This window comes from Hemitrygon akajei, chromosome 9, assembly GCF_048418815.1.
Source record: "Hemitrygon akajei chromosome 9, sHemAka1.3, whole genome shotgun sequence".
NCBI classification, from domain to species: Eukaryota; Metazoa; Chordata; class Chondrichthyes; order Myliobatiformes; family Dasyatidae; genus Hemitrygon; species Hemitrygon akajei.
This window is the reverse complement of record NC_133132.1, coordinates 83,711,155-83,725,700: the sequence shown is the minus strand read 5'-3', so window position 1 is coordinate 83,725,700 and position 14,546 is coordinate 83,711,155. Positions and strand designations below refer to the sequence as shown.

General features: G+C 35.9%; 1 protein-coding gene across 4 annotated transcripts in view; it reads right to left on the bottom strand.

Moving 5' to 3' along the window:
* LOC140733312 (glutamate receptor ionotropic, kainate 2) overlaps window positions 1–14,546 on the bottom strand; it is a 518,933-nt gene that overhangs the window by 97,451 nt on the left and 406,936 nt on the right. For all 4 annotated transcript variants that reach the window (XM_073056472.1, XM_073056470.1, XM_073056471.1 and 1 more), the window contains exons 13-14: window positions 6,843–6,961; window positions 1,259–1,476 (exon numbers count right to left, since the gene is read on the bottom strand). In XM_073056472.1, the coding sequence (XP_072912573.1) occupies window positions 1,259–1,476; window positions 6,843–6,961 (337 nt within the window). The remainder of the gene's footprint in view (window positions 1–1,258; window positions 1,477–6,842; window positions 6,962–14,546) is intronic.

Below are 14,546 nucleotides of genomic sequence, written 5' to 3'. Positions count from 1 at the left end.
TAATATTGCCAAATTCAAAATGAATTCAATGGCTTAAAAGTACTTTGTAATGTTCTGTGGACATGAAATACATCAACATAAATTCAAGTCTTTTGATGGTGCTCCATCTGGTTCTTGGTGCAGACAGAAATCAACTTCTCTGTATCTGCCTATGCCATATGGAAAGGCCACTAACATGCAAGTCCATGTTCTTTCATATAAATAGGCTAGTCAATGGTCTACTATAACTAACTTGAGTGGAATACAACCAACATTTATTGGTAATGCAGAGGAGTCTAAAGAAAAATTGGAGTTATTTTCATAAAGAGCAGGAATAACTTTCTGGGACTGATATGCTGACCAAAAAAAAAGGCCACTGCATTGCAAAATTTTCCTCATCCCCACCCGCTACAGAAAATAGCACCTACACTTTCCTCAGACCAAATGATTAGTCATTTGCCCAATGTTATTCTAAACTTCCCAGGGGCATGTTTTATACCTGTCACTTATTTCCATGTATGACTAAGCTTTAATCCTCTCACTAGTAGGCTCAGACTTCAGACAATGTAGCAGGGATACAAATGTCCAAAACTGATGGAGAGAAAAACCTACTCTCCAGTTTCCCACTTTGCCACATTTTCAATATTGGTAAATTGGTAAACCAATTCACTGTTGTCACTATACAAATGCACAGCAAAAAAGGTATCAGATGGTGGCACAAAGAAGCAGTTTCTCTTCCTTGGCAAACCCTTTGGTAGCAAGGATCCACATGCAACAGGCCTGCAGGTCACAGAATTAACATTACTAAGCTACAGCTCCCTGCAATCTTTGATGCACAACCAATTTTCCTGTCGACGAACAATGCACTTACTATTTACTATTTCAGATTATAAGGCAAATTTAGAAATGATCACTCTAAAATAGAATTTAAGCACTGGAAAGTGCCACTGTATTTTCTTTCTTCGTGTTTCGTTAAAGAAACAAGGTATAAATTACCAAGTGATTAAAAATAACTTAATGAAACTGTGTCACTTCACACAGCCATAACAATGACTGAATGCATAGAATCCTAAGTCTTTATTCCTATAATTGAAGTCAGAAGCTGACTCATTAACCAGTGCTTACTAAATGTTATTTATCAATGTCGTACTGACAATATAATTCGTGCTTTAATGAACATGCCACAGAGACATGTCCTCTAACTTGAATCGCTCTTCTTTTTTCTTTAGTGGTATGAACAAATGTGAATAAAGAAATGGTGTATGCAGCAAGAACATACCTTAAAGAAAGTCACAGTGGCTCCATCTGCAACTGCTCCATACTCTATCTTGGTTTGTTTTGCCAAGTCATCTGCTGAATCAATAGGAGATTCCATGCGCTCTACCGTGAGAAAAGCAGCTAAGTTTGCAGTGTACGATGAAATGATGATCAGCGTGAAGAACCACCAAATGCCACCCACGATCCTGGTGGAAAGGGCTTTGGGCATTAGTTCGGAACCTGACAAGAGTGGTTGGGGAGTGGGGGTGATGGTGGTTGGGGGGGGAAGGGGGGGAACAAAAGTGATGGAGTTAAAGAGCACAGGGTGGTACAAGTGTCTCCACTTGTGGTCTGAAACACCAGACAAAAATACATAGAGTGCTTAATGAAAATCACCACGGTATCAGATCAATCAGTGCTCCAATTTGTTTTGTGCAATATAGTCAGGGGTTCAATTATATTGTTTCCATATCTGTAAGGAGCATTAATTGCAAATCTATCATCTGATGTGATGTTTCAGACTTGCATTGGTAGAATAGGTATTTCTTTGCTTTTAATCAAAATATTTGCAAATAACAGCATCTGAGTAAATCAAATTCTTCAAGGAAACCAACTGAACCTTTTTTTTCCCCATTATAAAGATTTTAGCTCTGAACAAAGGGTCAGATTTACCTTTGGAGGGTACAGTCCAATGCTTGGCTCTGTTTATACAAAAATAAATTGAACATTTACTGCTAATTTACACTATATTGGTGATAATTTTAAGTTTTGGAATTTGGAAACCAAGAAAGTGGTTGAGGTCGATAAAGTTCATCATTCCTCAAGATCTCTTTTAGAAGTTTACCAAGAGGAAATGTTTTCAAACCCTGGTCTAACAAATTCCTGTCAGATGTATTTTGAGTTCATGATGAAAACATATTGTCATCCACTTAAACAGTAACTATTTAGCCAAAGATAAATTTATAGAATTTGTATAGCACAGAAAGGGGCTCCGAAGCTCAGCATATCCATGCCAAACCTTTTGACCATCTTAACTAATCTAAATTTACCACATTAGCAATGCAACCTTTCATGACTTGCGTATTTAAGTAAGTCACAGTGATTGTATCTGACTCCAAAACTTCCTCTGTCAACACTTGCCAGGTATCACTCACTCTCTGTGTAAAATAATCTTTCTCCTCAAATCCTCCTTCAAGCTCCTTCACTTATCTGAAAACTGTGCCCTCGTGTTCTTGATAGCACTTTTGTGGTAAAAAATATTCTTTAATGTCTACATTATTTATGTCTTTTATAATTTTATATATCTCTATACACTCACTCAACAGCCTTCTTTGGTTGAAACCAAACCCAAACTACCCAAAACACAACACCCTGCAGATGCTGGAAATCTTGAGTAACACACAAAATACTGGAGGAACTCAGCAAGTCAGGAAGCATTAATCTAGGGAAATAAACGGCCAACATTTTGGGCCAAGTCCTTTTATGACCAACCATCTCTCCCCTTGCTTCCCATAACAATTTGAGATAGAATTCAGCTGGAGTGGTATTAGTGCTTATGCATCCTATAACATTTAACACCACCTGCCTAACAATGACAAACTCCAGATTATCCATATAATCTCTTCTGATCTCACTATTTTCCATGTTCCTCTCCTTGGGACTTCAGCCACATTAACTAGCTGCACAGCTCAATAATCCCTTTGGCCCAATGGGAACCCCACTGCTATTCTCTCACTCCTGATATAGTGTTTCTTGTGATTCTCCTTAGTCTTAACTGCCAACGATATTTCATGCCTCTTTTTTTATGTCCTCCTGATTACTTCCTTAAGTTCTATTCTTCACACTCTATATCTCCTCAAGATAGTCAGTTGTTCACAGTTGCCTATAGTAGCCATTTCTTTACCCCTTTTTCTCTGAATCAAAACTTCAGTATACTTTGTCATCCAAGTTTCTATAATCTTGCCATCTTTGCCTTTTACCCTCACTGGAATATGCCACACCTGAACTCTTATTCTCATTTGAAAAACTTGTGCTTGTCAGCTGTCACTTTATCCACAAGCATTAGCCCCAATTTAGTTTTGCCAAGCCCTTTCTTAACTATTGAATTACGTTTTCCCCCCAGTTCAAGAAAACAATCGGTGGACTAACCTCATGCCTTTGTAATAACTATCTTGAAACCTACGGAATTATGGTTAATATTCTTAAAGTGTTCACCCTCTGACAATTTCACGGCCTGCTCAGATTTATTTCATAGGATAAGGTTAAGCACTATCCCATCTCTAGAGAGAACAACTCTCAAGTAGATACTATTGTCATTCTATTAACTTTATTATGCTTTCTGTAGATTCAAACAAGAGAAATGTGTTTCCAACTCATCAGTATAAATTATAAGGACTGAAACACAACAATGTTGGCTATAGTTAGGTAGAGCCATATATGGTAATTTTAATCATAAATGATTGCCTGAGTCACAGATTCTTCAGTACTCAGTGGCTTGGGAAATACGTTTCAAAATGTATTTTTATTCTAATCATTTTCATCAAGCCAATCAATTGAAATTTGGTGTGTTCATTGTGTCTCACCAATAGAGTATCTGTCGAAAAATATTACTTGTTAATCTTCATGACTGTTTTATTTGGGATAATTGAATGGTGATATAGACAGAGGTATCAGTGCACTGTATTTAGAAACTGTCTAAAATGACATTGAATGGTGGACTTGTTCAAATTTTCAATTCTCCTTATTACAGATGCACCTGAATTTTATTAATATTTTATTGAACCCCTGAGTATAGTGTTTCCAATAGTTAAGTAGCTTAAAGTATATTCCATTTATTCAATACTGGATGGAGTTGACTGTTCGTGATTTTATAACAGTCATAGGTCAGCATTATACTAAATAATGAGGATAAGCAAACCTTAATCCTTAAATAAATTCATACTTGTGATCATTTTTCTCTCAATCAGTTTTGTAATAATATGTTTAACTGGGGCTATATGAGTTTGCCAATGATGAAGAACCATATCTTTGCAAGTATATATTGGGGATCTGCAAATACACTTAGTTAATTGGATTAAAACCCCATATCTAATGGAAGGAAAAAGTCTGTAAGTAGGGTAATCTTTAAATCTCGGCATTTTATAGAATCTCAGAAGGATTCTGTGGAGAGGAATGCCTTTCAATGCTACATGGCCCAGATGGCTTTGAAGAAGCTATCCAAACAGTGCTAATCACCTTCCTTTTGCACAATGCCTTACATCTTATTACATTTACTTTTGAAAATAAACTTTGAATCTCATTCCATCATCATTTCAGCATGTACATTCCAGAACTTAAAACGTGCCATATTAAGTCTCCCTCATGCAGCTTTTGGCTCAGTTGCCAATTAGATTAAATTTGTCTCCATTGGGAACTGGGCATTTTGCCTTTAGAAGTGGTTTCTTCATTTTGGTTCCAATCAAGCCCTTTGATCATTCCTCACTTCTATCTTAAATTTCTCAGAAACTGTTTGCAGGGAGTTTATGCTGCAACTGTACAGGGTACTGGTGAGGCCGAACCTGGAGTGCTGCGTGGAGTTCTGGTCTCTTTACTTTGGGAAAGGCATACTGCCTTTGGGGGTGGTGCAGAGAAGGTTCACCAGGTTCATTCTGGAGATGATGGGAGTTAACCTATGAGGGGAGATTGTGTCACCTGGGACTATGCTCACTACAATTCAGAAGAATGAGAGGGGATCTTATTAAAAAAAGCATAAAACAGGGATAGATAAGATAGGGGCAAGAATGTTGTTTCCAGTGAGACTAGACTAAAGGAAATAACCTCAAGATTCAAGGGAATAGATTTAGGATGAAGATGAGAAGAAACTGATTTTCCTAGTGGGTAATAAATCTGTAAAATTCTCTGCCCAGGAAGCAGTCATGGCTACCTTATTTAATATATTTAAGACACAGTTAGGTAGCAAGGGAATTAAAGTTTATGGGGAAAAGGCAGATAGGTGGAACTGAGACCACATCCAGATTAGCCAGAATCTTATTGAATTGTGGAGCAGGTTTGATAGGCCAGATGCTACTATTTCTTATGTTCTTATTTCTGCTCTCAAGGGATCACGCCCAGTTTTTCCAGTCATTCAGATAACTAATGATTTATATTCCTTGGTACCATTTCCAGATTTTCTTCTTCTGTTTCCTCTCTGAGGTTTAAAAACATCTTACAAAGCATGGTGACACCTTGCTGGGTTTTAAATTCAGAATGTAGACATGAATGTAAAATGGCCTCAATTGATCTACTTAGCACAAAACTGTAGTGGTAGCATGTCATTACTTGAAAATCACTTGAATCCCTAAACTAATACTGGTATAGGCTAAATGCCTTCAAAGCAATGAAAATGCAAGTGAATCCAATTTTCTATTAGTGAATACATGCCAAAGAGGTATTTAGCAACTAATGGGGTAGGGGCAGATCACATGTCTCCAGCTGACATTTTCAATAAATTTTCAGTGAGAATACAAATTAGGACTTCCACTAAAATGATCATCAAGAAATATTTCTCCCCATCTCATACTTGGGCTAATTATTAAAAGAAGAAATTGCACAATTGATGCTCAATCATGCATTTTATTGCATGCTATGTTCATTTAACAGATATCATGCAAATGTAAGATTGCTTACATTAACCAGGATGGAAACATTGGAAGTGCATTTTAATTAGATTTGGGTAATATGGAATGTGAGAAAGATGGATTCTTTAGATAAATTTACAACTCCTTCTTCAAGCCTTTGAGTAATTTGGTTTAATGACAAAGTTTAAGAGACAAGTAAGCTCTTTTTGATCCATCTTACAATCACAACCCATCTTACCGCCTGACTCCTAAACTACAATAGCTTGGACATGACAGCCAACTCCAAATCCAGTCTTAACTTTATAAAACTCTAAGAAAAGAAGAGAAGTATACCTTGTTCATGATGACAAATAGGCCCTGAGAGGCATGCAGTCCGATACATAAATTCATAAATCATACCCACTCAGGGACTACTCGCCCACTTGGACTGCTCTTAACTCCTTAAAGGTGGGGGCTGCAGTCAAGCAATGTTGCATTTGCAGGCACACAACACGCCAGGGTAAGACGGAACTATCTGCTGTAAGAGTCACGCAATTACCACACAGTTCTTATCTTAGCCACAAACCAGAGGAGGTGCCTTTTAAGGATGCTTAGACAGAGCCTGGTTGGGGCTGACTGTCATGTACCCAAGGTAACGTCATGTCCAACACTTTATCCCACAGTTTTCTGGGGGGTCAGCAGGCGAAGAAGGGTTCCCTCTTATCATGTACCCTGTTGTACTGAGGAATGTGTGTTAATGTGATGGGATACTTACCTGTACATCAGGCACACATGTCATGGAGTCACATGCAGTGTGTAGATAATGATGAGCGCCAAACTGCGCAGCTCATTTCTGATGTAGATCAGTAGATGCTTTTAACAATGAAAATGTGTGTGCTTAGATAGGATACATGCAAAGAGGCACCCATGCAAGCCAAGTGCCTGAGAGCAGTTACCCCCAGCAAAGAGTGGGACATGTGCCCAAAGAGAGGTGCAGGCTGAAGCGTATACCTTGCTGCATGAGAGCTCCAACTCCAAACCAGAAACTATTTAGCAAGGTAAAATTGTTTTCCACCACATCTGAGTCGGGATTGCAAGGGTGGGGATTATACCACTCATATGGGCTAAACCTGTGGTAATTGAGAGAAACAAATTGAAACTATGAGCAGAGAAAATCTCAAAAGAGTGCACGATTCCTGGAGGAAAAGAAAACAAAGGCAAGTTTAAAATCCATAACTGAGATTTCACTAACAGATTCATAAAACTTCTAGTCCATTGTAAAACAAAATTTGAACAACACATATAAGCAAAACTGATTTTTAAAACATATATGTTCTGAAGGTGACTTCAACTTAAAACACCCAAAATTAAGCATTTCACAGTATTTCAAAGCAGCACTTCCAGAATTAATTGGACATTGTTAGCAGTAGTGCTTTAGTGTCTCGTCTAAAGGTATTCCTTCTCTGTCAAACATTTTGTGGTGGTAGAGAATGAAACAGATCCTTCAGCAAAAATCTACCCTAGTATCCTGAGCTTCTGGCATTCATGTATTTAACTACAACCAAATTGAATATTGTTCCATGGATTAGTTGTTAAACAATAAAATGTTTTGTTTTGGAAATTCAGGCATTTTATCTTATGTCATCTAGTGACAGTCACAAGAAATTTTATTAGGTTAGCTCAACATTGGTTGATTTGGATTAAACAACCTAAAGAGCTAAATTAAGATCTTTAAGCAATTCAGGAACAGTGCAAGTAAAAAAAAATGTGCCGCATGCTCCTGATGAAATATCTCCAATATAATTTAAAATCAGTTCTCCATCTGCTCTCTTTTCTGCAACCATGATTGTTCCCTGCATTGTTTAGCTTCTTAAGCATAGCACTGTCTTTCTGAATGATAAGGTCCTTATTAATCTGTTCATCATAGGTGCAAGAAACCTGACTAAAGCAATTACATTTTTATTTTCATTGTGTGTATTTTGTCGGTGAGTCAATTCATTTTACCTCAATGAGCAAAAGTATGCATTGTGGTTGATCTAAAGATTTTGAAGGCAGAGCAGTTCAATCCCTTTTTAAGTTATGTTCCTTCTTTTTCAGTTCTACCATATACTAATCACCAAGAATGAAAGGGAACATGACATTTTGCTTCCAGGGGTTGATCCCAATTCTCCAACTACTACACTTTATACTAAAAATACCCAGTTTTCTAATGGATTTCTGTTTCATCAAATCCAAGGTGTGGAAATGTGAGAATGATTCAATGTAATCCTGTGGTAGGTGTGCATTACAAAACCACTTAGTCCAGTGAAGCTTGATTTAGCATGTAGTGGAACTGTTAGCTTGGGATAATGATAGACTCTTCTGTTGGAGTGCATTGTTACCATCAGAGAAGAGTTCTGCACTTATAGTGTATATTTCGTACATTATTATATAACCAATGTTACTGCCCTTAATTCAGTTATATAGGTACAAACCAATGGAGTATCTGGAATGAAAATAATAGATTATTCCTCAATATTTCTCACTAAATTGACTTCTTACCAATAACATATATCTTACTAAAACTTAATTTTTTTTACCATTAATGCAGACATTACCAATTTGGCAGTATTGAATTTCAGCTGTTGATAATCTTAGCAATCATGGAACACTTGCTACTTCACACAGAATGACTCTTTTGAAGAAAAAAGTAATTTGAGAACTTGCATTGCCTTTTAAGGTCAAACAAAACCACAAAAAGTAATAAAAAAGTGCCTTTAAAATGGTGCTCCACAAGAATAACTAACAAAAACTGTGTCATACAAAAAAATCTTCAAAATGCAGAGTGTAGAGATGTAAAGAGTGTTGCAAAAAAGGAAGGAAAGGCAGAGATTTCTTGAGGAAATTTCAGAACTAAAGCAATTAAGGGATTCACAAAGACAGCCTTAAACTCCATGCACTACTTAATTAAGAGCCAAGGTTAATAGTTGAATGAGATGGAGCAAGGTATAAAAAAGACATTGAAGTTTTGCACTGCTCAACCAAGAATGTACTGGAGATAACAGAAGAAACAAGACCTCAATGAGTTTGGGTTTCTGTGACCTTAGCGATATTAACTGTATGTGGTCAGAAGTTTTTCTTGGAGTCTGATAAGATACCAGTTGCAAGGGGGAACATTGTAGGAAGCAGCTCAGAAATAGAAATTATATCTCGGGTTGAAGAAAGTAGTTTGGGGCATCTGCATTATTTGAGAACTTTTGTTTCTCATCCAGTACTGGATCCTGGCCTGGATAACTGATCAGTCAATTCAGATCCAGAAGTAGAATTGAGAGAGGGGATGGTGAGATACATTGCTATGATGTCAACATAATGAGGAAATTGATGCTCTGCTTTCATATAAAGCTAATGCAAGACATTGTGCCAATGAGAAACAAGATGGGATCAAGGGTGAATCCTTTGAGAGCAACGGTATGGGAAAGGAAGTTGACACAGGTGGTGGGCGGGGGTGAACAGGAGGAGATGGAGACAGAGAGAATAACTTTAGAAGACAGCTTGCAGTACAGAAATCACTGCATATATTACTACTTTAATACTATTTGGTCATTTATCAGTCAGTGAGGAGGAAGGAGGTAAAAACATCTACAGATCTAAATGGTCCTTATGCTTGTCATTTAGAAGCTTAGCTTAATTTTTTTATACAATTAGGAAGATACAAATAGTAAAGTAACAAATTGCTCACTGATTCACTTTCCCACTTTTGCCATGACACATCTTAGAGATAAATATGCAAATATTGAAGGAGTCTCAACTGTAGTGTTTCAGAGCTTTCAGAACTAATTGAAAGGCAAGACATACCAGCAGTGGGAGCTGCAACACTGATGATCCATAGTGGAAGTAGAATTATATGCCAAGCTTCATGGTTGTCTTTATTATAGAGATGTGTGTTTTGTTCAAATCATTAAAGCTACTCACATAATTATCAGCTTCTTCTTCATATGTGTCAGTTTTCACTGAATTCTAATGACATTACTGTAGCCAGATCATTAACATGGGATGCACATTAAACTGGAACTAGATAATTCGCAGCCCTTTATACCTTGCCTGATTTTCTTTCCATTGATCATTGGAAAGGCCTTAGAATGGATAGCGGGATTATGCCAGCATCTTCCACCCCTGTCAAAGTCGAAAGTATTTCTTTATTTCACTGATTTTTTCAATTATATTTTCAACAATTAAATGTGGCAGGCTATGTAGCAGGCATTTGTGGGCTTCATGCTTTGTGAGGTTTCTATTTACCCAAGTAATTGATGACTTGACATCTGTTAGATATTGGGTATTCCTGATCAGGTTAGCTACTGACACTGATTTCTTTAAAAGCTGAAAACATTTCAACCTAATTTACTTGGGCAATTTCACACATTGTTGTATTGATTTAGGTTTCCAACAAACCAATTTCATTTCTTTTATTTTGTATCAGCATTTTAAAAGTATAAGTACATAATTTTTAAAAATAGGTTAAGTTTACAAAATCTTGAATTTAGTAGTTTTTAACATTCAGTGCTAATGATTTTACTTTGACGTAAAGTTGATGCAGAGGTTTAAACATGTTATTTTAATTTTACCTTTAGAAACTGTGGCTTAACACCTGCAGCTAGAAGCTCAGCAACAAACTTGGTAGTTAAACAAAGTTATATTTATGTTGTAGTCAATGTAATTATGGTTTTGGAAATAGGTAGGATTTCTACTGTCATTGCAGAAATACCACTTAATCCTGAAAATGTGATTTGGACAGGCATACCTATGAAAAGGAAAATTAAGGGGTTTATTTATAAAACACCTTCACAACCACAGGATATCCCAAAATACTGTCCTTCAAAACAATACTTCTGATTTGCAACTTTAGGATGCTTTAGAATGCCCAATTTCCATTCTAACTGCTATTTAAATGGGAAGGATAGGGCAGTTTAGAGAAGTTTCAAAGAAGATTTACCAAGATGCTGCCTGTATTAAAGAGCATATGCCTGTATAAGAGAGCGTCTCTTATGAGGAAAAGTTGGAAGAGCTAGGGCTTTTCACTTGTGAGCAAAGGATGATGGAAGGTGAAATGATAGAGGTGTGTGAGATGATAAGCAGCCTGGAGGGCTCTTCAGGAGAGAAGCATTAGAGTAGGTTAAAAGATAGGTACAGCATCGTGGGCTGAAGAGCCTGTACTTGCTGCACTGTTCTATGTTCTTTGTTCATGAAATACAGTATATTTGATGTGGCCTTGAGTAGTGATTCCAGATTATACACCTTCTTACATTAATCTTACATATGGTCAGTCAGGATAAAAACCTCTAGCTAAGTTACCAATAATCGCAATATATAAAATAAAACATCACCCTATTGCAGGGTACCATTCTATAATTTGACAGGCCGTATTAAACAAAAAAAATTGTGCAATACATGCCAGATATTTTATTTGAGCAAAAGTAAAAACTAACCTGTCATCTATCTGAGAAAAGATAAAACCAACAAGACAAGGGTAAGAAGAGGCTGTTAGCAGAAACAATAACCAATCTATAGCAGCGAAAAAGCAAACACAAATATTTCTTAGCATTATCTGGCAAGAGTTTGAATGTTATTTCTAAAAGTAGAACAATGTCACTGAAAATGAGTTGATGCTTCAGTAGGAATAAAATGAAAGATAAAGCCAGCTGTAATTTCAAATTGTTCTGCATGAGTTATAAGCTTTACATATGACAGAGCACAGATTAAAGCATGGACCCAAGAAATAAATGAAGTACTAATTAAGGGATTACTGCATAGATATTAATGTTGATTGCTGGATTTCTGTTATATAGTAGATCTGATATAATACATTGGAAAAATACTTAGATTATGGATGGAATTTATCCAGAGTGTAGACATGTAGGCTACGCAGATCCATTTGCTATATCACAACAGATAGGATTCTGAGATGTTCAACTAAAATCTGCAATATCTTCCACACCAACTGGAATGGAGTGACATTTTATTCAATGAATATCTGCTCAGGCCTTTGAACTGTTGTCCTAGATTTTGAAGAGTAACTACATTGAAACTAATAGCACAAGGATATTCCAAACTTCTTGTCAGAGACTCGCCACACTCCTACATTCTGTGCTGCACATAGTTTTCTCCAAAGGAATCAAAGAAAATCATTTGAACTGCCTTGAATTTGTTACTTATGAATTAATCATTGCAAAATACCCTATAAATCTTATATCTGTTACCAGAAGTTCAAGTAAATGATTACTGAGTTACAGTTATTGCTTAGCTGGTCCTATCTTTCCATGAAGAAATCAATTTCATGTAAGATTATTGTAATTCCATCATATGAATATTTTAAACGGTAAGGGATTAAACATTTTTAATTTAGTATTGTTTCAGCATCAACAACTTCTTGCAAATGCTCCAACTTATTTGGCACTCTACATAATCTTTAAAAAAACTGCAAATTCAAATTAATGTGTTTGCTCTCCCTTAATTCTCTCTAAGTTCTTCAATGTGATTGGCTGCCCAGCCGGCTTGATGATACCACAGCTACTGGATGCCAAGGATTCCATTGAACTAATGCTGACCTAAGCAGAAACTGGAAAGGATGTCTCATTGCAGCATTGACAAATCTTAGTGGTTAGCTCTATCCAGCAGACATCAATTGAAAAGTTAATACTTTGTTTTTGCAATATTTTAGCAATTATATTTTCTTAGGTCTGTGCCAATAGAACTAAAGGCTTCCGATCAACTGGTTACTTACAAATATATCACCTTAACTAATTCACAGGTCATTATGAACTTGCTATATAAACATGAATATACAAGCTATTTTCTTTTCTCTCTTTTCATTAGACTTCCTTCTTCCTTGTTTTTTTTACACAGAAGGAAAGTGAATCTGTTTTGCAATACCTGTTAAATGATGCTTTGTATTACAATCAATCCAAATGTATTGAAAAATCTAAATTTAGTGCCCTGGGGTGAAATTAAAATGTAGTACCCCTCGTACTTCTTTAATGCCTTATCCCATTTGTCTATTACTAAAAGAGATTATACACTGCAGATTACATATTATATTATTTTATCACAATTCTTCCCTTCCTTCCAACTTCAAATAGATAGTATTACAACGGTTTTAACATTTGGATTCTTAACTATTTTTGTCTCTTCATAGATTTTTATTTCTAGCATGTTTGTATTTTGGTTCAGAATTTATTCCACGTTAAAGAGAGAATTGTCATAATGCCATCATTATCTCAGCGTTTAACTTATCTCAATGATGGGGTTGCAGGAACATTGTAGTGTTTGTACAACAGCAGGGATTACAAAGTGCAAACTGTAATCAGGGAATTGAAAATTCACTTGTACAAAAACTCCTCTTTACATTAAAGCCAGACCTGTTTACACTCTGTTGCTATCTGTGTGCTGGGAATGTTTCTGAAATAATTTTAAAAGACGCAGAACAGAAATAGCTTCGGAAAAATGTCTGAAATAAATTATTTTTGTAATGTAAAGATACTAATGAGATCATTCAGCATCTAGATTTAGTATATTTGAGTCTCCTACGCTGTGTATTATAAGAAGAAATCTTTATCATGGTCCCAGCAACATTATCATGTTACCAAGTCCGAAGCACTAGAGCAAGTTCTTTGATAATGTAAATAATATCTAAAGGAAGTTTTACTTTAAGTGCTGTTCAAATTCAAGAGACCATCAGTATATGAAGTTTGTAACAGAACATCTGTAATTTAAATAATTTTGGAAAAATGGGAGTTCTTTACAGCTTCGATAGAAACTTTTCTATGTTTGACTGCTTTGCTAAGTTAAGTTTTAGTTGAGGAAAGCCAAGGCATAGAAATTATATATCAGTATTAACCTATGAATAATTAATCAAATGATATTTGACTTCAATTAATCTGTTTCCAGTGGCAAAGAAAGACATAACCTGTTGAAAATGAATCAAGCCACTGTACAATGGCATTATGCAGTAATAGTTCCAGGAGTTCAAGTTAACTGATGAAGGGATAGTCCTTGCTTAGCTTTCACAACTCCCACCTGAGTCAAGAAGTCATGAGGATAAAGGCCATTCCAGAGCATTAAGCAAAATGTCCATGCTGATGCTCTAATACAGTCTGAAGTATTATGCCATATTTCAGTTAAGACCTTAAATCAAACTGCCATCTAGTGTGATACCATTCTGAAAGTTATTTATCCTATTCCAATCTTACCCATCAATTATTACTAAAAAATTATCTTAAATTACCATATTACTTTCTGTAAATTGTTCTGAACCCAAAATGTTAATTCCATTTCTTATCCCACAGGTGATGTCTGATCTGCTAAGAGCTTGCAGCACTTTTTTATGTTTTTATTTTGGATTTTCAGCATCTACAGCATTATACAATGTTTTAACATTGTATTGCTTCATTTTCCTTATTTCGAGTCAGACTGAGCTTGTGAAAAGTGCTGCATTCAGCCTTTCCTGTTATTCCTTATAATTAACTTGGAGACAGGGACTTGCTGTATGAACAAAAGCAACTTTCTTTTCCTGACAAGGAGAAATTAATACCTAACATGTATACACAATACACGTATAAGTGTACATCCTTATTTATACAACATGCAGACAAAAGAAACAATGACAGAGTGAACGTCTTTTACAAGAGAAAAAAAGCTTTATGAAAATATATTTCAAATTGTGGAAATAAATAACTATATCCT